Here is a 24801-nt window from a genome sequence, read left to right on the forward strand (position 1 = left end):
TTTTTGCACCTGTATTCATAAAAGACATTGGTCTGTAGTTTCCTTTTCTTGATATATCGTTTTCTGGTTTTGGTGTCAGAGTAATACTGGTCCCATATTTGGGAAGTATTTCCTCCCATTCTATTTTTTGGAAGAGGTCTTAAGACATTTGGTGGTATTTACCAGAGAAGATATCTAAGTTAGTTTTCTTTTTTCTTTTTCTTTTTTTTTTTTTTACATTGGAGCATATTTGAGTTACAATGTTGTATGAGTTTCAGGAGTACAGCAAAGTGATTTAGTTATACATTTACATATCCTTTTTCATATTCTTCTCCCATATAGGGTATTGCAGAGTATTGAGTAGAGTTCCCTGTGGTGTACAGTAGGTCTTTGTTGATTATCTATTTTATATTGATATATAGTAGTGTATATATATTAATCCAACCTCCTAATTTATCCCTCTCTCCCCCCAGTCTCCCCTTTGGTAATCATGTTTGTCTTCTAAGTCTGTGAGTCTGTTTCTGTTTTGTAAATGAGTTCATTTGCATCATTTTTTAATATTCCACATATAAGTGATAGCATATGTTATTTGTCTTTCTCTGACTTAACTTCATTTAGCATGATAATCTCTAGATCCATCCATGTTGTTGCAAATGACATTATTTCATTCTTTTTTATGGCTGAGTAATAGTCCATTGTATATATGTACCACATCTTCTTTATCCATTCATCTGTTGATGGACATTTAGGTTGCTTCCATGGCTTGGCTATTGGAAATAGTGCTGCCATGAACCTTGGGGGACATGTATGTTTTTGAAGTATGGTTTTCTCCAGATATTGCCCAGGAATGGGATTGAAGGATCATATGATACCTCTGTTTTTAGTTTTTTAAGGAACCTCCATACTGTTCTCCATAGTGGTTGTACAATTTACCTTCCCACCAACAGTGTAGGAGGGTACAATTTTCTCCACACCCTCTCCAGCATTTATTGTTTGTAGACTTTTTGATAATGGTCATTCTGACCAGTGTGAGGTTTGATTTGCACTTCTCTAATGATAAGCGAATTTGAGCATCTTTTCATGTGCTTTTTTGGCCGTCGGTAAAGTCTTCTTTGGAGAAATGTCTATTTAGATCTTCTGCTGATTTTTTGATTGGGTTGTTTGTGTTTGTTTTTTGCTATTGAGTGGCAAGAGCTGTTTTTGTATTCTGGAGATTAATTCCTTGTTGGTTACTTCTTTTGCAAGTAATTTCTCCCATTCTGTGGGTTGTCTTTCCGTTTTGTTTATGGTCACCTTTCATGTGCAAAAACTTTTAAGTTCAATTAGGTCTCATTTGTTTATTTTTGTTTTTATTTCCATTACTCTAGGAGGTGGATCCAAAAAGACATTGCTGTGATTTATGTCAGAGAGTGTTCTGCCTATGTTTTACTCTAAGAGCTTTGGAGTATCCAGTCTTATATTTAGGTTTTTAATCCATTTTGAGTTTGTATTTGTGTGTGGTGTTACAGAATTTTCTCATTTTATTATTATACATGTAGCTGTCCAGTTTTCCCAGCACCATTTATGGACGAGACTGCCATTTCTCCGTTGTATATTCTTGTCTCCTTTGCCATAGATTAACTGACCATAGGTGTGTAACATCATTTCAGGGATCTTTATCCTGTTCCATTGATCTATATTTCTGTCCTTGCACCAGTAACATACTGTTTTGACTACTGTAGCTTTGTAGTATAGTCTGAAGTCAGGAAGCCTGATTTCTCCTGGTCCATTTTTCTTTTTTGGGTTTTTGGCTTTTCTTTTTTCTTTTTTGGATCCATTTTCTTTTTCTTTTTTTCTTTTTCTTTTTCATTTTTCTTTCTTTCTTCTTTGGCTACTCATGGTCTTTTGTGTTTCCACACAAGATTTAATATTTATTGTTCTAATCTGTGAAAAATGCCATTGGTAATTTGATAGGGTTGCATTAAATGTGTAGATTGCCTTGGATAGTATATTCATTTTATCAATATTATTCTTCCAATCCAAGAACATGGTATATCTTTCCAACTGTTTGTGTAACCTTTGATTACTTTCATCGGCATCTTAGTTTTCAGACTACAGGTCTTTTGTCTCCATAGGTACAAAAACTTTCAACTAACAAAGTCCAGGACCAGATGGCTTCACAGGCGAATTCTACCAAATATTTAGAGTAGAGGTAACACCTATCCTTCTGAAACTCTTCCAAACAGTTGCAGAGGCAGAAACAATCCCAAGCTTGTTCTCTGAGACCAACACCTCTCTGATACCAGACAAAGATACCACAAAAAATAAAAAAATCAGTATCACTGATGCACATAGATGCAATAATCCACAAGAAAATACTAGCAAACAGAATCCAACAATATAATAAAGGATCAATCCACCAGGGGACAGACAGCAGAAGCAAGAACAACTACAATCTTGCAGCCCACTGAATGAAAACCACAATCACAGAAAGACGAAATGAAAAGGCAGAGAACTATGTCCCAGATGAAGGAAAAAGAAAAAAAAAAACGGAAAAAAACTAAATGAAGTGCAGGTAGGTAAGCTTCCAGAAAAAGAATTCAGAATAATGATAGTGAAGATGATCCAGGACCTCAGAAAAAGAATGGAGGCAAGGATCGAGAAGATGCAAGAAACATTTAACAAAGACAAACAATAATAAAAAAGCAAACAAACAGAGATGAACAATACAATAACTGAAATGAAAAATCCACTAGAATGAATCAATAGCCAAATAACTGAGGGAGAAGAACAAATAAGTGACCTGGAAGACAGAATGGTGGAAATCACTGTCGTGGAACAGAAAAAGAAAAAAGAATGAAAAGAAATGAAGACAGCCTAAGAGACCTCTGGGACAACATTTAATGCAACAACATTCTCATTATAGGGGTCCCACAAGGAGAAGAGAGGGAGAAAATACATGAGAAAATATTTGAAGACATTATAGACAAAAACTTCCCTAACATGTGAAAAGAAATAGCCACCCAAGTCCAGGAAGTGCCTAGAGTCCCAGGTAGGAAAAACCCGAGGAGAAACAAACCTAAGCACATAGTGATCAAATTGACAAAAATTAAAGACAAATAAATATTATTAAAAGCAACAAGGGAAAAATGACAAATAACATGCAAAGGAACTCCCATATGGTTAACAGCTGATTTCTCAGCAAAAATTCTTCAAGCCAGAAGGGAGTGGTATGATATATTTAAAGTGATAAAAGGGAAGAACTTAAAACCAGGAATACTCTACCAAGCAAGGATCTCCTTCAGATTCGATGGAGAAATCAAAAGCTTTACAAACAAGTAAATTCTAGGAGAATTCAGCACCAAAAAACAAGTTCTACAACAAATGCTAAAGGAACTTCTCTCGGCGGAAAACACAAGAGAAGAAAAGGACTTACAGAAACAAACAAAAAACAATTGAGAAGTTGGTAATAGGAACATACATAAACATAATAACCTTAAATGTGAATGGATTAAATGCTCCAACCAAAAGACAGAGGTTCACTGAATAGATACAAAAACAAGACTCATATATATACTGTTGACAAGAGACCCACTTCAGACCTAGGAACACATACAGACAGAAAGTGAGGGGAAGGAAAAAGATATTCCATGCAAATGGATATCAAAATAAAGCTGGAGTAACAATACACATATCAGACAAAGTAGACGTTAATATAAAGAATGTTAAAAGAGACAAGGAAGGACACAACATAGTGACCAAAGGGTCAGTCCAGGAAGACAATATAAAAATTATAAATATATATGCACTCGACAAGGCAAGTGTTAAAAACTATAAAAGTGGAAATAGACAGTAACATAATAATAGTGGGGGACCCTAACACCCCACTTACACCAATGGACAGATCACCCAGACAGAAAATTAATGAGGAAATACAAACTTTAAATGACACAATAGACCAGATAGATTTCATTGATATTTATAGGACATTCCATCCAAAAACAATAGATTAAACTTTCTTCTCAAGTGCACACGGAACATTCTCCAGGATAGATCACATCTAGGGTCACAAATCAAACCTCGGTAACTTTAAGAAAATTGAAAGCATATCAAACATCTTTTCTGACCACAACACTATCAGACTAGAAATAAATTACAGTAAAAAAAAAAAAAACGTAAAAAACAGAAACTCATGAGGCTAAACAATATGCTACTAAATAACCAAGATATCCCTGAAGAAATAAAAGAGGAAGACAAAAAATACCTAGAGACAAATAACAATGAAAACAAAATGACCCAAAACCTATGGGATGAAGCAAAAGCAGTTTGAAGAGGGAAGTTTATAGCAATAAAATCCTACATCAAGAAACAAGAAAAATTTCAAATAAACAATCTAACCTTACACCTAAAGGAATTAGAGAAAGAAGAAGAAACAAATCCCAAACTTAGTAGAATGAAAGAAATCATAAAGATCAGAAAAGAAATAAATGAAATAGAAACAAAGAAAACAATAGAAAATATCAATAAAACTAAAAACTGGTTTTTGAGAAGATAAACAAAATTGACAAACATTAAGCAAGACTCATCAAGAAAGGAAAGAGAGAGGAATCAAATCAATAAAATTAGAAATGAAAAGGGAGAAGTTACAACAGACACCGCAGAAATAAAAGTAGCATAAAAGAATACTATAAGCAACTATATGCCAATAAAATGGACAGCCTGGAAGAAATGGACAAATTCTTAGAAGGGTATAACCATCCAAGACTGAACCAGGATTAAATATAAAATATGAACAGACCAATCACAAGTAATAAAATTGAAACTATGATTAAAAACCATCCAACAGGGCTTCCCTGGTGGGGCAGTGGTTGAGAGTCCACCTGCCGATACAGGGGACACGGGTTCATGCCCCAGTCCGGGAAGATCCCACATGCCGTGGAGCAGCTGGCCTGTGAGCCATGGCCATTGAGCCTGCACTTCCGGAGTCTGTGCTCCTCAATGGGAGAGGCCACAACAGTGAGAGGCCCACATACTGCAAAAAAAAAAAAAAAAAAAAAAAAAAAAAAAACATCCAACAAACAGAAGTCCAGGCCAGATGACTTCACAGGTGAATTCTATCAAATATTTAGAGAAGAGCTAATACCCATCCTTCTCAAACTCTTCCAAGAAATTGCAGAGGAAGGAACACGCTCAAACTCATTGTACAAGGCAACCATCACCCTGATAACAAAAGCCAACAAAGATACTACAAAAAAAGAAAATTACAGACCATTATCACTGATGAATATAGATGCAAAAATCCTCAACAAAATACTAACAAACAGAATCCAACAATACATGAACAAGATCTTACACCATTATCAAGTGAGATTTATCCAAGGGCTGCAAGCCTTCTTCAATACATGCAAATCAATCCATGTGATACACCATATTAACAAATTGAAGAATAAAAACCATATGATCCTCTCAATAGGTGCAGAAAAAGCTTTGGACAAAATTTAACACCCATTTATGATAAAAAAAAAAAACTCTTCAGAATGTGGGCATACATGGAACCGACCTCAACATAATAAAGGCCATATACAACAAACCCACAGCAAACATCATTCTCAATGGTGAAAAACTGAAAGCAATTTCTCTAACATGAGGAACAAGACAAGGATGCCCACTCTTACCAATACTATTCAACATAGCTTTGGAAGTCCTAGCCATGGCAATCAGAGAAGCAAAAGAAATCCAAATAGGAAAAGAAGTAAAGCCGTCACTGTTTGCAGATGACATGATACTACACATAGAGAATCCTAAAGATGCCACCGGAAAACTACTAGAGCTAATCAAAGTATTTGGTAAAGTTGCAGGATACAAAATTTATGCACAGAAATATCTTGCATTCCTATACAATGACAGTGAAAGATCAGAAAAAGAAATTAAGGAAACAATTCCATTCACCATTGCAGCAAAAAAATAAAATACCTAGGAATAAACCAACCTAAGGAGATAAAAGACCTGTACTAAGAAAGCTATAAGACACTGATGAAAGAAATGAAAGATGATGCAAACAGATGGAGAGATACACCATGTCCTTGGATTTGAAGAATCAATATTCTGAAAATGACTATATTACCCAAAACAATCTACAGAGCCAATGAAATCCCTATCAAATTACCAATAGCATTTTTTACACAACTAGAACAAAAAATCTTAAAATTTGTTTGGAGACACAATAAACCCAAATAGCCAAAGCAATCTCTTTTTTTTTAACATCTTTATTGGAGTATAGTTGCTTTACAATGGTGTGTTAGTTTCTGCTTTATAACAAAGTGACTCAGCTATACATATACATATATCCCCATATCTCCTCCCTCTTGCGTCTCCCTCCCACCCACCCTATCCACCCCTCTAGGTGGTCACAAAGCACCCAACTGATCTCCCCGTGCTATGCAGCTGCTTCCCACTATCTATTTTACATTTGGTAGTGAATATATGTCAATGTCACTCTCTCACTTCGTCCCAGCTTACCCTTCACCCTCCCTGTGTCCTCAAGTCCATCCTCTAGTAGGTCTGTGTCTTTATTCCTGTCCTACACCTAGGTTCAGCAGAAACTTTTTTTTTTAGATTCTATATATATGTGTTAGCACACAGTGTTTGTTTTTCTTTTCCTGACTTATTTCACTGTGTATGACAGACTCTAGGTATATCCGCCTCACCACAAAAAAACTCAATTTTGTTTCTTTTTATGGCTGGGTAATATTCCTTTGTATATGTGTGCCACATTTTCTTTATCTATTCATCCATCAATGGACACTTAGGTTGCTTCCATTTCCTGGCTAATGTAAATAGTGCTGCAGTGAACATTGGGGTACATTACTCTTTTTGAATTATGGTTTTCTCAGGGTATATGCCCAGTAGTGGGATTGCTGGGTCATATGGTAGCTCTATTTTTAATTTTTTTAAGGAACCTCCATAATGTTCTCCATAATGGCTGTATCAATTTACATTGCCACCAACAGTGCAAGCACGTTCCCTATTCTCCACGCCCTCTCCAGCATTTATTGTTTGTAGATTTTTGATGATGGCCATTCTGACTGGTGTGAGGTGTTACCTCATTGTATTTTTGATTTGTGTTTCTCAAATGATTAGTGACGTTGAGCATCTTTAAATGTGTTTCCTGGTCATCTTTATGTCCTCTTTGGAGAATTGTCTATTTAGGACTTCTGCCCATTTTTTTATTGGGTTGTTTGGTTTTTGATATTGAGCTGCATGGGCTGCTTGTATATTTGGGAGATTAATTCTTTGTCAGTTGCTTCATTTGTAAATATTACCTACCATTCTGAGGGTTGTCTTTTCTACTTGTTTCTTGTTTCCTTTGCTGTGCAAAAGGTTTTAAGGTTCATTAGCTCCCATTTGTTTATTTTGTTTTTATTTCCATTTCTCTAGCAGGTGGTTCAAAAATTATCTTGCTGTGATTTATGTTATAGAGTGTTCTGCCTATGTTTTCCTCTAAGAGTTTCATAGTGTCTGACTTTATATTTAGGTCTTTAATCCATTTTGAGATTTTTTTTTGTATCGTGTTAGGGAGTGTTCTAAGTTCATTCTTTTACATGTAGCTGTCCAGTTTTCCCAGAACCACTTATTGAAGAGGCTGTCTTTTCTCCATTATATATTCTTGCCTCCTCTAACAGAGATAAGGCTACCATATGTGCATGGCTTAATCTCTGGGCTTTCTATCCTGTTCCATTGATCTATATTTCTCTTTTGTGCCAGTACCATATTGTCTTCATTACTGTAGCTTTGTAGTATAGTCTGAAGTCACAGAGCCTGATTCCTGCAGCTCCGTTTTTCTTTCACAAGATTGATTTGGCTATACAGGGTCTTTTGTGTTTCCATACAAATTGTGATATTTTTTCTTCTAGTATTGTGAAAATTACACTGGTAGTGTGATAGGGATTGCCTTGAATCTGTAGATTGCTTTAGGTAGTATATTCATTTTCTCAGTGTTGATGCTTCCAGTCCAAGAACATGGTATATCTCCCCACCTGTATCATCTTTAAGTTCTTTCATCAGTGTCTTATAGTTTTCTGCATACAGGTCTTTTGTCTCCTTAGGTAGGTTGTGGGGTTTCTTTTAACATCTTTACTGGAGTATAATTGCTTTACAATGGTGTGTTAGTTTCTGCTTTAAAACAAAGTGAATCAGTTATACATATACATATGCTCCCATATCTCTTCCCTCTTGCACCTACCTCCCTCCCATCCTCCCTATCCCACCCCTCTAGGTGGTCACAAACCACCTAGCAGATCCCCCTGTGTGATGTGGCTGTTTCCCACTAGCTATCTATTTTACGATTGGTAGTGTATATATGTCCATGCCACTCTCTCACTTTGTCACAGCTTTCCCTTCCCCCTCCCAATATCCTCAAGTCCATGCTCTAGTAGGACTTTGTCTTTATTCCCATCTTACCCCTAGGTACTTCATGACTTTTTTTTCCCTTTAGATTCCATATATATGTGTTAGCATAAGATTTTTCATTTTCTCTTTCTGACTTACTTCACTCTATATGACAGACTCTAGGTCCATCCACCTCACTACAAATAACTCAATTTTGTTTCGTTTCATGGCTGAGTAATATTCCATTGTATATATTTACCCTATCTTCTTTATCCATTCATCTGTTGATGGACACTTATGTTGCTTCCATGTCCTGGCTATTGTAAATAGAGCTGCAATGAACATTTTGGTAAATGACTCTTTTTGAATTATGGTTTTCTCAGGGTATATGCCCAGTAGTGGGATTGCTGGGTCATATGGTAGTTCTATTTGTAGATTTTTAAGGAACCTCCATACTGTTCTCCATAGTGGCTGTATCAATTTACATTCCACCAGCAGTGCAAGAGTGTTCCCTTTTCTCCACACCCTCTACAGCATTTATTGTTTCTAGATTTTTTGATGATGGCCATTCTGACTGGTGTGACATGATATCTCATTGTACTTTTGATTCGCATTTCTCTAATGATTAATGATGTTGAGCATTCTTTCAGTGTTGTTGGCAATCTGTATATCTTCTTTGGAGAAATGTCTATTTAGGTCTTCTGCCCATTTTGGATTGGATTATTTGTTTTTTATGTTACTGAGCTGCATGAGCTGCTTGTAAATTTTGGAGATTAATCCTTTGTCAGTTGCTTCATTTGCACATATTTTTGCCCATTCTGAAGGAGGTCTTTTGGTCTTATTTGTGGTTTCTTTTGCTGGCCAAAAGCTTTTAAGTTTCGTTAGGTCCCATTTTTTTATTTTTGTTTTTATTTCCATTTCTCTAGGAAGTGAGGCAAAAAGGATCTTGCTGTGATTTATGTCATAGAGTGTTCTGCCTATGTTTTCCTCTAAGAGTTTGATGGTGTCTGGCCTTACATTTAGGTATTTAATCCATTTTGAGTTTATTTTTGTGTATGTTGTTAGGGAGGGTTCTATTTTCATTCTTTTACATATAGCTGTCCAGTTTGCCCGGCACCACTTATTGAAGAGGCTGTCTTTTCTCCACTGTATATTCTTTCCTCCTTTATCAAAGATAAGGTGACCATATGTCCGTGGGTTTATCTCTGGGCTTTCTATCCTGTTCCATTGATCTATCTTTCTGTTTTTGTGCCAGTACCATACTGTCTTGATTACTGTAGCTTTGTAGTATAGTCTGAAGTCAGGGAGCCTGATTCCTCCAGCTCCATTTTTCGTTCTCAAGATTGCTTTGGCTATTCGGGGTCTTTTGTGTTTCCATACAAATTGTGAATTTTTTTGCTCTAGTTCTGTGAAAAATGCCAGTGGTAGTTTGATAGGGATTGCATTGAATCTGTAGATTGCTTTGGGTAGTAGAGTTATTTTCACAATGTTGATTCTTCCAATCCAAAAACATGGTACATCTCTCCATCTATTTGTATCATCTTTAATTTCTTTCATCAGTGTCTTATAATTTTCTGCATACAGGTCTTTTGTCCCCTTAGGTAGGTTTATTCCTAGGTATTTTATTCTTTTTGTTGCAATAGTAAATGGGAGTGTTTTCTTGATTTCACTTCCAGATTTATCATCATTAGTGTACAGGAATGCAAGAGATTTCTGTGCATTAATTTTGTATCCTGCTACTTTACCAAATTCATTGATTAGCTGTAGTAGTTTTCTGGTAGCATCTTTAGGATTCTCTATGTATAGTATCATGTCATGTGTAAACAGTCACAGCTTTACTTCTTCTTTCCCAATTTGGATTCCTTTCATTTCCTTTTCTTCTCAGATTTCTGTGGGTAAAACTTTCACAGCTATGTTGAATAAGCATGGTGAGAGTGGGCAACCTTGTCTTGTTCCTGATCTTACTGGAAATGGTTTCAGTTTTTCACCATTGAGGACGATGTTGGCTATGGGTTTGTCATATATGGCCTTTATTATGTTGAGGAAAGTTCCCTCTATGCCTACTTTCTGCAGGGTTTTTATCATAAATGGGTGTTGAATTTTGTCAAAAGCTTTCTCAGAATCTATTGAGATGATCATATGGTTTTTCTCCTTCAGTTTGTTAATATGGTGTATCACATTGATTGATTTGCGTGTATTGAAGAATACTTGCATTCCTGGAATAAACTCCACTTTATCACGGTGTATGATCCTTTTAATGTACTGTTGGATTCTGTTTGCTAGTATTTTGTTGAGGATTTTTGCATGTATGTTCATCAGTGATATGGGCCTGTAGTTTTCTTTCTTTGTGACATCCTTGTCTAGTTTTGGTATCAAGGTGATGGTGGCCTCATAGAATGAGTTTGGGAGTGTTCCTCCCTCTGCTATATTTTGGAAGAGTTTGAGAAGGATAGGTGTTAGCTCTTCTCTAAATGTTTGATACAATTCGCCTCTGAAGCCATCTGCTCCAGGGTTTTTGTTTGTTGGAAGATTTTTTTTTTTTTTTTTTTTTTTTTTTTTTTTGCGTTACACGGGCCTCTCACTGTTGTGGCCTCTCCCGTTGCGGAGCACAGGCTCCGGACGCGCAGGCTCAGCGGCCATGGCTCACGGGCACAGCTGCTCTGTGGCATGTGGGATTTCCTGGACCGGGGCACGAACCCGCGTCCCCTGCATCGGCAGGCGGACTCTCAACCACTGCGCCACCAGGGAAGCCCTGTTGGAAGATTTTTAATCACAGTTTCAATTACAGTTCTTGTGATTGGTCTGTTCATATTTTCTATTTCTTCCTTATTCAGTCTTGGCATGTTGTGCATTTCTAAGAATTTGTCCATTTCTTCCAGGTTGTCCATTTTATTGGCATAGAGTTTCTTGTAGTAATCTCTCATGATCCTTTGTATTCCTGCAGTGTCAGTTGTTACTTCTCCTTTTTCATTTCTAATTTTATTCATTTGAGTCTTCTCCCTTTTTTTCTTGATGAGTCTGGCTAATGGTTTATCAATTTTGTTTATCTTCTCAAAGAACTAGCTTCTAGTTTTATTGATCTTTGCTATCATTTCCTTCATTTCTTTTTCATTTATTTCTGATCTGATCTTTATGATTTATTTCCTTCTGCTAACTTTACGGGTTTTTTGCTCTTCTTTCTCTAATTGCTTTAGGTGAGCGGTCAGGTTGTTTACTCGAGATGTTTCCTGTTTCTTAAGGTGGAATTGTATTGCTATAAACTTCCCTCTTACAACTTCTTTTGCTGCCTCCCATAGGTTTTGGGTCGTCCTGTCTCCATTGTCATATGTTTCTATTTATTTTTTTATTTCGTCTTTGATTTCTTGAGTTATCACTTTGGTATTAAGTAGTGCATTGTTTAGCCTCCATGTGTTTGTACCTTTTACAGATCTTTTCCTGTAATTTATATCTAGTCTCATAGCCTTTGTGGTTTGAAAAAATACTTGATACAATTTCAATTTTCTTAAATTTACCAAGGCTTTATTTGTGACCCCAGATATGATCTATCCAGGAGAATGTTCCATAAGCACTTGAGCAAAAGATGTATTCTGTTGTTTTTGGGTGGAATGTCCTATAAATATCAATTAAGTCCTTCTTGTTTAATGTATCATTAAAAGCTTGTGTTTCCTTATTTATTTTCACTTTGGAAGATTAGTCCATTGGGGAAAGTGGGGTGTTAAAGTCCCCTACTATGAATGTGTTACTGTCTATTTCCCATTTTATAGCTGCTAGTATTTGCCCTATGTATTGAGGTGCTCCTATGTTGTGTGCATAAATATTTACAATTGTTATATCTTCTTCTTGGATCGATCCCTTGATCATTATGTAGTGTTCTTCTTTCCCTCTTGTAAAAGTCCATTTTTTCTGATATGAGAATTGCTGCTCCAGGTTTCTTTTGATTTCCATTTGCATGGAATATCTGTTTCCATCCCCTTACTTTCAGTCTCTATTTGTCTCTAGGTCTGAAGTAGGTCTCTTGTAATTAGCATGTATATGGGTCTTGTTTTTTTTATCCATTCAGCAGGTCTGTGTCTTTTGGTGGGAACATTTAGTCCATTTACATTTAAGGTAATTATCTATATGCATGTTCCTATTCCCATTTCCTTAATTGTTTTGGGTTCGTTATAGTAGGCCTTTTCCTTCTCTTGTGTTTCTTGCCTAGAGAAGTTCCTTTAGCATTTGTTGTAAAGCTGGTTTGGTGGTGCTGAACTCTCTCAGCTTTTGCTTGTCTCTAAAGCTTTCAATTTCTCCATCAAATCTTAATGAATTCCTTGCTGGGTAGAGTAATCTTGGTTGCAGGTTTTTCTCCTTCATCACTTTAAATATGTCCTGCCAGTCCCTTCTGGCTTGCACAGTTTCTGCTGAAAGTTCAGCTGTTAACCTTATGGGGATTTCCTTGTGTGTTTTTTGTTGTTTTACCCTAGCTGCTTCTAATATGTTTTCCTTGTGTTTAATTTTTAACAGTTTGCATAATATGTGTGTTGGCGTATTTCTCCTTGGATTTATTCTGTATGGGACTCTCTGTGCCTCCTGGACTTGATTAATTATTTGCTTTCCCATATTAGGAAGTTTTCAACTATAATCTCTTCAAATATTTTCTCAGTCCCTTTCTTTTTCTCTTCTTCTTTCTGGAACCCCTATAATTCATATATTGGTCCATTTAATGTTGTCCCACTGGTCTCTGAGACTGTCCTCCGTTCTTTTCATTCTTTTTTCTTTATTCTGTTCTGCAGCAGTCATTTCCTCTACTTTATCTTCCACGTCACTTACCCGTTCTTCTGCCTCAGTTATTCTGCTATTGATACCATCTAGAGTATTTTTTATTTCATTTACTGTGTTGCTCATCATTGCTTGATTCATCTTTAGTTCTTCTAGGTCCCTGTTAAATATTTCTTGCATTGTGTCTCTTCTATTTCCAAGATTTTGGATCATCTTTACTATCATTATTCTGAATTATTTTTCAGGTAGACTGCCTATTTCCTCTTCATTTGTTAGGTCTGGTGGGTTTTTATCTTGCTCCTTCACTTGCTGTGTGTTTTTCTGTCTTCTCATTTTGCTTATCTTACTGTGTTTTGTGTCTCCTTTTTGAAGGCTGCAGTTTCATAGTTCCCGTTGTTTTTGGTGTCTGTCCCCAGTGGCTAAGGTTGGTTCAGTGTGTTGGGTAGGCTTCCTGGTGGAGGGGACTAGTGCTTGTGTTCTGGTGGATGAGGCTGGATCTTGTCTTTCTGGTGGACAGGTCCACATCTGGTCGTGTGTTTTGGGGTGTCTGTGGACTTATTATGATTTTACGCAGCCTCTCAGCTAATGGATGGTGTTGTGTTCCTGTCTTGCTAGTTGTTTGCCATAAGGTGTCCAGCACTGTAGCTTGCTGGTCGTTGAGTGAAGCTGGGTGCTGGCATTGAGATGGAGATCTCTGGGAGATTTTCGCCATTTGATATTATGTGGAGCTGGGAGGTCTCTTGTGGACCAGTGTCCTGAATTTGGCTCTCCCACCTCAGAGGCAAAGCACTGACTCCTGGCTGCAACACCAAGAGCCTTTCATCCACACGGCTCAGAATAAATGGGAGAAAAAGTAGAAAGAAAGAAGTAGTAAAACTAGAAAGAAAGAAAGAAAGAAGGAAAGAAAGGAAGAAAGAAGGGAGGGAGGGAACGAGGGAGGAAGGATTGAAGGTAGGAAAAAATGAAAGAGAGAAGATAAAGTAAAATAGAATAAAGTATGATAAAATATAATAAAGTTATTAAAATAAAAAATAATTATTAAAAAACTACAGACAGATGGAACCCTGGGACAAATGGTGGAAACAAAGCTATACAGACAAAATCTCACACCGAAGCATATACATACACATTCACAAAAAGAGGAAAAGGTGAAAAAATCATAAATCTTGCTCTCAAAGTCCACCTCCTCAATTTGGGATGCTTCGTTGTCTAAAGGAGAGAAGGAAGGAAAGAAAGAAAGAAAGAAAGAAAGAAAGAAAGAAAGAAAGAAAGAAAGAAAGAAAGAAAAAAGAAAGGAAGGAAGGAAGGAAGAAGATAACACAAAATAAAATAAAGTAAGATAAAATAAAATAAAGTTATTAAAATAAAAAGTAATTATTCAGAAAAAAAACGGACGGATAGAACCCTAGAACAAATGGTGGAAGCAAATCTGTACAGACAAAATCTCACACAGAAGCATACACCTACAGACTCACAAAAAGAGGAAAAAGGGAAAAAAATCATAAAACTTGTTCTCAAAGTTCACCTCCTCAATTTTGGATGATTCATTGTTTATTCGTGTATTCCACAGATGCAGGGTACATCAAGTTGATTGTGGAGCTTTAATCTGCTGCTTATGAGGCTGCTGGGAGAGATTTCCCTTTCTCTTCTTTATTCTCACAGCTCCCGGGTCTCAGCTTTGGATTTGGCCCCACCTCTGCACGTAGATCGCTGGAGGGCGTCTGTTCTTCTCTCAGAGAGGACGGGGTTAAAGGAGCAGCCACTTCAGGGACTCTGGCTCACTCAGGCCTGGGGGAGGGAGGGGTACGGAGGGCAGGGCGAACCTGCAGTGGCAGAGGCCAGCATGACATTGCACCAGCCCGAGGCACGCCGTGCACTCTCCCGCGGAAGCCGTCCCTGGATCCTGGGACCCCGGCAGTGGCGGGCTGCACAGGCTCCCCAGAAAGGGGCATGGACAGTGACCTGCACTCGCCCACAGGCCTCTGGGTGGTGGCAGCAGCAGCCCCAGCGTCCCACGCCCTTCTCTGGGGTGTGCGCTTTTAGCCGCATCACGCGCCCGTCTCTGGAGCTCCTTTAAGCAGCACTCTTAATCCCCTCTCCTTGTGCAGCAGGAATCAAAGAGGGAAGAAAAAGTCTCTTGCCTCTTCGGCAGCTCCAGACTTTTCCCCTGACTCCCTCCCGGCTAGCCCTGATGCACTAACCCCTTCTGGCTGTGTTCACGCCACCAACTCCAGTCCTCTCCCTGCGCTCTGACCGAAGCCTGAGCCTCAACTCCCAGGCCCGCCCATCCCGGCGGCTGAGCAGACAAGCCTCTCGGGCTGGTGAGTGCCGGTCGGCACCGATCCTCAGTGCGGGAATCTCTCTGCTTTGCCCTCCGCACCCCTGTTTCTGTGCTCTTCCCCGTGACTCGGAAGCTTTCCCCCTCTGCCACCCACAGTCTCTGTCCATGAAGGGGCTTCCTAGTGTGTGAAAACCTTTCCTCCTTCACGGCCCCCTCCCACTGGTGCAGGTCCCATCACTATCATTTTGTCTCTGTTTATTCTTTTTTCTTTTGCCCTACCCATGTACGTGGGGAGTTTCTTGACTTTTGGGAGGTCTGAGGTCTGCCAGCGTTCAGTAGGTGTTCTGTAGGCGTTGTTCCACATGTAGGTGAATTTCTGGTGTATCTGTGGGGAGGAAGGTGATCTCCGCATCTTACTCTTCTGCCATCTTCCGAAGGGTTACCTCCTTGTCTGTTTTTTCACCCTACCAGCTAACATGTCTCTTGGTACATAGCACTAAGTAGATGTTAATTAATTAATTAGTCAGAAAATTACTCCAATTATTGTATCTTTCTTGAATTCTTCATAATCCCTTCAACCACTACACTCATCTCCCACCCTGTGGATAGAATTGAACATTCCCACTTCTGTATGTCAATGGAAATTTTCAAGTAACTTGAAGGACCAACCATATATCCATATTTGCCTGTGACTTCCCCAGTTCATGCCTATTGTTCTGACATAATTATTAGTAATGATCTTTCATTCTCAAAGTTGTCCCAACTTGAACTAAAATTGATATGATCACCTTCTATAGAATTGTGTTTCAGCATTCCCTAGGGACATTTATAGCCATTTTAAAAATTAGTTTGAGAGTTCTTTGAGGACAGGATCAATTCTGATCTCTCCTTCTAGACCCAGAGCTTATCACAGTCTCTGGCGCTCAGTGATTGTTCTTTTGAAGGAAAAGACTTTCCTGCTATCTTTGCCTCAAGAAGTTTGCATTGTAAAACAACACACACAAAAAAACCACATGATACTTACATACCTATGTAGCTCTTAGGACAGACAACCAGCATTTCTCTTAAAAACTTGCTTAAGGCTTTAAAAAGTAAATCAAAGTTTATGTCTGCCAAGTCATTTATTTCTCTTCTACATTAGGTTATTGAGTAAGAAAATTTCACAGTAATAACTAGACATTTGGTCTCCTTGCTAAGAGCAGTCAAGTTTGTCTTTTACAGGTACCTGTCATTTGCCAGGAAAATACACATTTAGTCTTACAAACAGTTGTTAAGTGACTTTGGAGCTTTGAATAAATGCAAGAGGAAATTTCTCAATTTCCTGTGTGCACTAGAAATTATTTTCAAGAGAATAAAATGTAAGTCAGTAGTAAATATGGAACTTATAAGGGAAATAGGATTTAAAATTTATATAACAAAGATTAATGGAGAAGTGACAGTGAAATGGGTGTCTATGTGTCTATTCATTAAGGGAAAAATTTGAAGTAACAAGTGGTGATATAATCATTAGAGAAGTCACTGTATGCTGCCTGAATGTCAGGTCTGAGATGTCAATTCTGTGTGCATATATTGTTTCCAAACGTGACTTTCCTAAGATAAGTATGCAGTTATCTATATTATTCTTAGATAAAACTACTGATTAATTTTCTTCTTGTTTAAATGAATAGAATTAAAGTGTAACTGGAAAATCCTAGTACACTAGTTACACAGATAGTCTGGTTTTAGATTAGTGAGCACAGCTGCTACCTGAAGAGCTTATCAATGCTCACAGGTCTATAGTCTTGCCGCACTGTCAGTCTTCTCTTTTTTTAAACCAAACTTCTGGTGGTGTCTGTTGTACCCTTTACATATATTGAGAGCCTACTATGTTCTGTTCACTTTTCTAAGCACTTTCCTTACTCATTTAATGTAATCCTTGTTCTGTGAGGTAACTATCCATATCCTCACTTCATATATGAGGAAACTGAGGCTCAAAGTAAAGGAAACACCTTGGACAGGTTAGAACTCAAACCTGAGGGGACAGATGATGTAGGTGAAAGGAGTTTAGAAATAAAACACTCCTATTTCTCTTCTGTAATTAATGTTCTTTTAAAGTATTCTAGTTTCTCATGCAAAGTGAGTTGATTTTCTCCTTTTTACAATATAATAAATAAAATTACAATAGATAAAAGAGGCTGAAGATACAACTCATGAGTGTGCACACACCTTTTTTTCTTATCTGGAGCACACGTCTCTATTTGTGACCCTTATAGCCAGCTTCAATTGCTTTAAAGCAATTTTAATGGTTTACCAGTCTCCCCAGTAGATGGGGACCCTGATATTTTGGAAAAAGTAATGCTAGAGGAGTTGTCCTCTTCAGGAGTGGAGTTCAGCTTTAGCTAGAAGAATATGGTGTGGTATTCGGAGAATTTACCTGGCAGAAAGTAAAAAAGAGTTCTTAAAAGATGTATATGTTTCTGCACCCTGTTGAAATACCATGTTTCTCTTCCTTCGTTTTTGTGATAAGCAGTTAACTTTAGATATGATTTTTGTTGGGGGGGGTCCTTAAAGCACTATGGCCACCACTGAAAATTTTGTGTCTAGATTTAGAGGAGAATTAGAGACCCTTAGGTGGCTCTGTAGTGCAATGGATAGAACATTGGACTTCTCGAGACTCTATTTTTTTTAATGTGAGTCCAAGCATTTTTTTATTGAATTATAGTTAATGTTCAATATTATGTTAGTTTCAGGTTTACAACGTAATGACTTGACATTTAAATACATTACAAAATTATCACCCCAAAAGTCTAATAACCATCTGTCACTATACAAAATTATTATGACATTGTTGACTATATATTCCTTATGCTGTTTATTGGATCCCTGTGACATTTATTTTATTATTGGAAGTCTGTACTTCTTAATCCTCTTCACCTGTTTCACCCAACACCTCACTCTCACCACCCAGCCCCAACCAGCAACCACGAGCTGGTTCTCTGTATCTATTAGTCTGTTTCTGTTTTGTTATGTTTATTCATTTGATTTGTTTCTTAGATCCCACATATAAGTGAAATTTACAGTATTTGTCTTTCTTTGTCTGACTTATTTCACTTAACATAATACCTTCTAGGGAATTCTCTGGAGGTCCAGTGGTTAGGGCTCCATGCTTTCACTGCCAAGGACCCAGGTTTGATCCCTGATCAGGGAACTAAAAACAAACAAAAAACAACAACAACAAAAATAATACCTTCTAGGTCCATTCATGTTGTCTCAAAAGGCAAGATTTCATTCTTTTTTATAGCTGAATAATATTCTGTGTGTGTGTGTGTGTGTACACAAATATATCTCACAGCTTTTTTATCCATTCATCTATTGATAGACACTTAAGTTGCTTCCATAGCTTGGTTACTGTAAATAATGTTGCAATGAGCATAGGGGTGCATATATCTTTTTGAATTGGTGTTTTTGCTTACTTTGTGTAAATATCCAGAAGTCGAAATGCTAGTAGTTCTATTTTAAATTTTTGGGGGAACCTCCATGTTATTTTCCATATTGGCTGTGCCAATTTACATTCTCACCAACAGTGCAGGAGTATTCTCTTTTCTTCACATCCTCACCAGCACTAGTTATTTGCTGTCTTTTTGATGATAGCCATCCTGATAGGTGTGAGGTGATAGGTGTGAGGTGATATTGTGGTTTTGATGCGTTTTGTTGATGATTAATGAAGTTAGGAATATTTTCATATCTCTGACCAGTTTTTAATCAGAAAGTTTGGGGCTTTTTGTTATTGAGTTGTATGAATTCTTTATATATTTTGAATATTAAGCTCTTATCTAACATGTCATTTGCAAATATCTTCTCCTATTCAGTAGGTTGCTTTTCTTTTGTTGATAGTGTGCAAGTACTTTTTAGTTTGATGTAGTCTCATTTGTTTATTTTTTCTTTTGTTGCCCTTGCCTGAGGACACAGATCCAAAAAAATGTTGCTAAGACTGATGTCAAAAAGCATACTGCTTATGTTTTCTTCTAGGTGTTCTATAGTTTCAAGTCTTACACTTAAATCTTTAATCCATTTTGAATTTATTTTTGTATATGGTGTAAGAAATTAATCCATTTTGACTCTTTTACATGCAGCTGTTCAGTTTTCCCAACACCATTTATTGAAGAGGCTGTCTTTTCCTTATTGTATATTCTTGTCTCCTTTGTCATAAATTAATTGACCCAATAGACTTCAGTTTATTCTTCAGCTCTTTATTCTCTCCCATTGATCTATGTGTCTGTTTTTGTACCAATACTATACTATTTTAATTACTATAAATTTGTAGTAAAGTTTTAAGTCAAGGAGCATAATACATCCAGCTTTGTTCTTTTTTCTCAAAATTGCTTTGGCTATTCAGTGTCTTTTTTGGTTCCATATAAATTTTACAATTATTTGTTCTAGTTCTGTGAGAACTGCCATTGATGTTTTGATAGGGATTTCATTGAATCTGTAGATTGCTTTGTGTAGTATGGACATTTTAACAATATTAATTCTTCCAATCCATGAGCAAGGTATATCTTTCATTTGTTTGTGTTGTTTTCAATTTCTTTCATCAGTATCTTATCCCGTTCAGAATAGAGGTCTTTCACTGCCCTGGTTAAATTTGTTTCTAGGTATTTGATTCTTTTTGATGCAATTGTAAATGGGATTGTTTTGTTAATTTATCTTTCTGATAGATGGTTTTTAGTGTATAGAAACACTAGAGATTTCTGTATATTAATTTTGTATCCTGCAACTTTATTGAACTCATTTGTCAGTACTAATAGCTTTTTTGGTGGAGTCTTCAGGGTTTCTATATATAGTATAATGTCATCTGCAAGAGGTTTTACTTTTCTTTCCAATTTGGATTATATTTATTTCTTTTTCTTGTATGATTGCTGTGGCTAGAGCTTCCAATACTGTGTTGAATAAAAGTGGTGAGAGTAGGCCAACTTGTCTTGTTCCTGACCTTAGAGGAAATGCTTTCTGGTTTTCACAATTGAGTATAATGTTCGTTGTTGGGGTATATATGGCCTTTATTATGTTGAGGTATCTTAACTCTATACCCACTTTCTGGAGAGTTTTTATCATAAACAGGTGTTAAATTTTGTCAAAAGCTTTTTCTGCATCAATTGAACTGATCATATGATTTTTATTCTTCAATTTGTTAATGTGGTATATCACATTGATTAATTTGCAGATATTGAAAAATCCTTGCATCCCTTGGATAAATCCCACTGGATCATGGTGTGTGAACCTTTTAACTTACTGTTGAATTTAGTTTGCTAATATTTTGTTGAGTGTTTTTGTATTTATGTTTATCAGTGATTTGGGCCTGTAATTTTTTTTTTTATGCTGTCTTTGTCTAGTTTTCTTGTCAGGGTAATGCTGGCTTGGAAGCAGCATTGAAAGCATTCCCTCCTCTTCAACTTTTGGAATAGTCTGAGAAGAAGAGGCAGTAACTCTTTTTAAAATGTTTACCTGTGAAGTTTACCTGTGAAGCCATCTTGTGCCGGACTTTTGTTTGTTGGGAGGTTTTTAATTACAGATTTAATTTAATTACTGGCAATTGGTCTGTTCATATTTTTATTTCTTCCCGATTCAGTCTTGAGAAACTGTGTTTCTAAGAATTAATCCATTTCTTTTATGTTGTCCAATTTTTGGCATATAATTGTTTGTAGTAATTTCTTATAATTCTTCATATTTCTGTGCTGCCAGTTGTAACATCTTTTTCATTTCTGATTTTATTTATTTAGGCCCTCTCTGTCTCTTTTGTTTGATGAGTCTGGATAAAGTTTTGTCAATTTTATATATCTTTTCAAAGAACCAGGCCTTACTTTCATTGATTTTTCTATTGCTTTTTAGTCTGTATTTCATTTATTTCTTCTCTAACCTTTAGTATTAATTTCTTTCTACTAACTCTGGGTTTTGTTTCTTCTTCTTCTTTTTCTAGTTCCTTTAGGTTAGATTCTTTATTTGAGACTTTTCTTGTTTCCTGAGGCAGGCTTGCATCACTATAAACTTCCCTCTTACAACTGCTTTGTTTCAGTTCCATAAATATTTGTATCATTGTGTTTACATTTTTATTTATCTCAAAATATTTTTTATTTTCTGTTTGATTTCTTCAATGACCTATTTGTCATTGAGTAACATGCTGTTTAGACTCCATGTGTTTGATTATTTTCTTTTAGTTGTTTATGTTGTAGTTGATTTTATAGTCTCATATTGTTGTGGTCTGAAAAGATGCTTGGTATTATTTCAAGAGTCCAATCATTTTAAGCAGAAAAATATAATGTCAGACAACTGTAGTTTCTTAGGAAGAAAACACTGTACTCTAAAATACTTTTTCATAAGTTTACTAAACATGATTATGGTATGTGTGTTTATTTGTAGGAACTGGTAACATCTAAACATAACAAACCAAACAGGCAAACCCTTGCGCCATCACTACCACCCCATTTTACACAAAGGGAGGCCAATGTACATGGATTGCAAGAAGGCTAAAAAGAAAAAGAGCTGATTAGACCTCAGATTGCCCACTGAACGGGATGACGGCCACCGCTGCAGTGGAAACACCAAAAATGAAGAAGAATGCCTCCAAGGAAGAGAAGCAGCAGCCTAAGCAAGAGAACACAGAGCAGCATAATGCTGATTCTGAAGAGTTGTTGAGCTCTGAGAGTGACCCTGAACAGATGATCCTTAAAAGCAGCAGTAATGACAACAGCTGCCAACCTGGAGATGTTCAGTTGAAGAAAAAGGAGATTCCCTCTAAGCCACACCGCCAGCTTTGTAGATCACCCTGCCTAGATCATCCAAGCTTCTCCCAAAGTAGCATTCTACAGGATGGGAAGCTTGACTTGGAAAAAGAATACCAAACCAAGATGGATTTTGCTTTAAAGCTGGGCTATGCAGAGGAACAGATTCAATTAGTGCTGAACAAGCTGGGTCCAGAATCGCTTATTAATGATGTACTGGCAGAGCTTGTCAGACTTGGAAACAAAGGTGATTTGGAAGGGCAAGTCAACTTGAGTTTGTTAGTGCCTCGGGGTCCCAGCTCCAGAGAAGTTGCAAGCCCTGAACAGTCTCTCGAAGATGAAATAGACAACAGTGACAATTTGAGGCCAGTTGTCATAGATGGAAGTAATGTGGCAATGAGGTAAGACTGGTATATTTTCTTTCTCTTTCTTTAAAACTTCCCTGTATGCAGGCATTGCTTAGCAGGCTATCTGGAGGTACATTTTAATATATAGTTCTATATAATCTTCATAGCAACTTTATTTCACAAATGAGAAAACTAGAGTTCAGCAAGGTTAAATGACTTCCTTGAGAACACTTGATATAGGTAATATGTAGCAAAGTGAGGATTTAAATTTAAGTTTTCTGGCTTCAGATGAATGAAATAAAATTAACATTTGTAATCTATTTTGTGCAAAGTACTTTGCATATATGATTTAACCTGCAGGTGTGCCAACTCAAGTTCAGAGGTTGAGTAACCGCCAAGGTTACACAAGTAATAAATGGCAGTTTGTATTAAAACCTGAATCTGACTCCAATGCTCCTTCTGCAATATCATGCAACAGTATGTGGCTATTAATGTTATTAAGAATATTTGACATTGGGCTTCCCTGGTGGGGCAGTGGTTGAGAATCCGCCTGGCGATGCAGTGGACATGGGTTCGTGCCCCAGTCCAGGAGGATCCCACATGCCGCGGAGCGGCTGGGCCCATGGGCCGTGGCCACTGGGCCTGTGCGTCCAGAGCCTGTGCTCTGCAGCGGGAGAGACCACAGCAGTGAGAGGCCCGTGTACCTCAAGAAAAAAAAAAAAGAATATTTGACATAATTTCTTTTTTCTTTTAACATCTGTATTGGAACATAATTGTTTTACAATGGTGTGTTAGTTTCTGCTTTATAACAAAGTGAATCAGTTATACATATACATATGTTCCCATATCTCTTCCTTTTTTTTTAAATAGTAACCTTTTATTTAATTATTTATTTATTTTTATTTTTGGCTGTGTTGGGTCTTCGTTTCTGTGCAAGGACTTTCTCTAGTTGCGGCAAGTGGGGGCCACTCATCATCGCGGTTCATGGGCCTCTTCACAATTGCGGCCTCTCAGGTTGCAAAGCACAGGCTCCAGACGTGCAGGCTCAGGAGTTGTGGCTCACGGGCCTAGTTGCACCTTGGCAGGTCGGATCTTCCCAAACTAGGGCTTGAACCCATGTCCCTTGCATTAGCAGGCAGATTCTCAACCCCTGTACTACCAGGGAAGCCCATCTCTTCCCTCTTGCTTCTCCCTCCCTCCCTCCCTATCCCACCCCTCTAGGTGGTCACAAAGAACTAAGGTGATCTCCCAGTGCTAGGCAGCTGCTTCCCACTAGCTATCTATTTTACGTTTGGTAGTGTATATATGCCCATGCCACTGTCTCACTTTGTCACAGCTTACTCTTCCTCCTCCCCATATCCTCAAGTCCACTTTCTAGTAGGTCTGCATCTTTATTCCCATTTTACTCCTAGGTACTTTGTGACATTTTTTTTCTTAGGCTCCATATATATGTATTAGCATAAGGTATTGGTTTTCTCTTTCTGACTTACTTCACTCTGTATGACAGAATCTAGGTCCATCCACCTCACTACAAATAACTCAATTTCATTTCTTTTTATGGCTGAGCAATATTCCATTGTATATATGTGCCAGATCTTCTTTAAAGATTCATCTGTTGATGGATACTTAGGTTGCTTCCATGTTCTGGTTATTGTAAATAGAGCTGCAGTGAACATTTTGGTATGTGGCTCTCTTTGAATTATGGTTTTCTCAGGGTATATGCCCAGTAGTGGGAGTGCTAGGTCGTATGGTACTTCTATGTTTACTTTTTCAAGGAACATCCATACTGCTCTCCATAGTGGCTGTATCAATTTACATTCCCACCAACAGTGCAAGAATGTTCCCTTTTCTCCACACCCTCTACAGCATTTATTGTTTGTAGATTTTTTGATGATGGCCATTCTGACTGGTGTGAGATGATATCTCATTGTAGATTTGATTCACATTTCTCTAATGATTAAAGATGTTGAGCATTCATTCAGTGTTGCTGGCAATCTGTATATCTTCTTTGGAGAAATGTCTATTTAGGTCTTCTGCCTATTTTGGATTGGATTGTTTGGTTTTTTTGTTATTGAGCTGCATGAGCTGCTTGTAAATTTTGGAGATTAATCCTTTGTCAGTTGCTTCATTTGCAAATATTTTCACCCATTCTGAAGGAGGTCTTTTGGTCTTGTTTATGGTTTCTTTTGCTGTCCAAAAGCTTTTAAGTTTCATTAGGTTCCATTTGTTTATTTTTGTTTTTATTTCCATTTCTCTAGTAGGTGGGTCAAAAAGGATCTTGCTGTGATTTATGTCATAGAGTGTTCTGCCTATGTTT

The 24801-nt window shown here is 37.3% G+C and overlaps 1 protein-coding gene across 1 annotated transcript in view; it reads left to right on the forward strand.

Moving 5' to 3' along the window:
* Positions 1-21930: 21930 nt before the first annotated feature.
* ZC3H12B (zinc finger CCCH-type containing 12B) overlaps positions 21931-24801 on the forward strand; it is a gene marked incomplete at both ends in the record, with an annotated part of 40944 nt that continues 38073 nt past the window's right edge. The window contains one exon of the mRNA XM_082610131.1: positions 21931-22538. Coding sequence (XP_082466257.1) covers positions 21931-22538 — 608 coding nt within the window. The remainder of the gene's footprint in view (positions 22539-24801) is intronic.

The sequence above is a fragment of the Mesoplodon mirus genome, assembly GCF_964341445.2.
Source record: "Mesoplodon mirus genome assembly, chromosome: X".
Classification (NCBI taxonomy): domain Eukaryota; kingdom Metazoa; phylum Chordata; class Mammalia; order Artiodactyla; family Ziphiidae; genus Mesoplodon; species Mesoplodon mirus.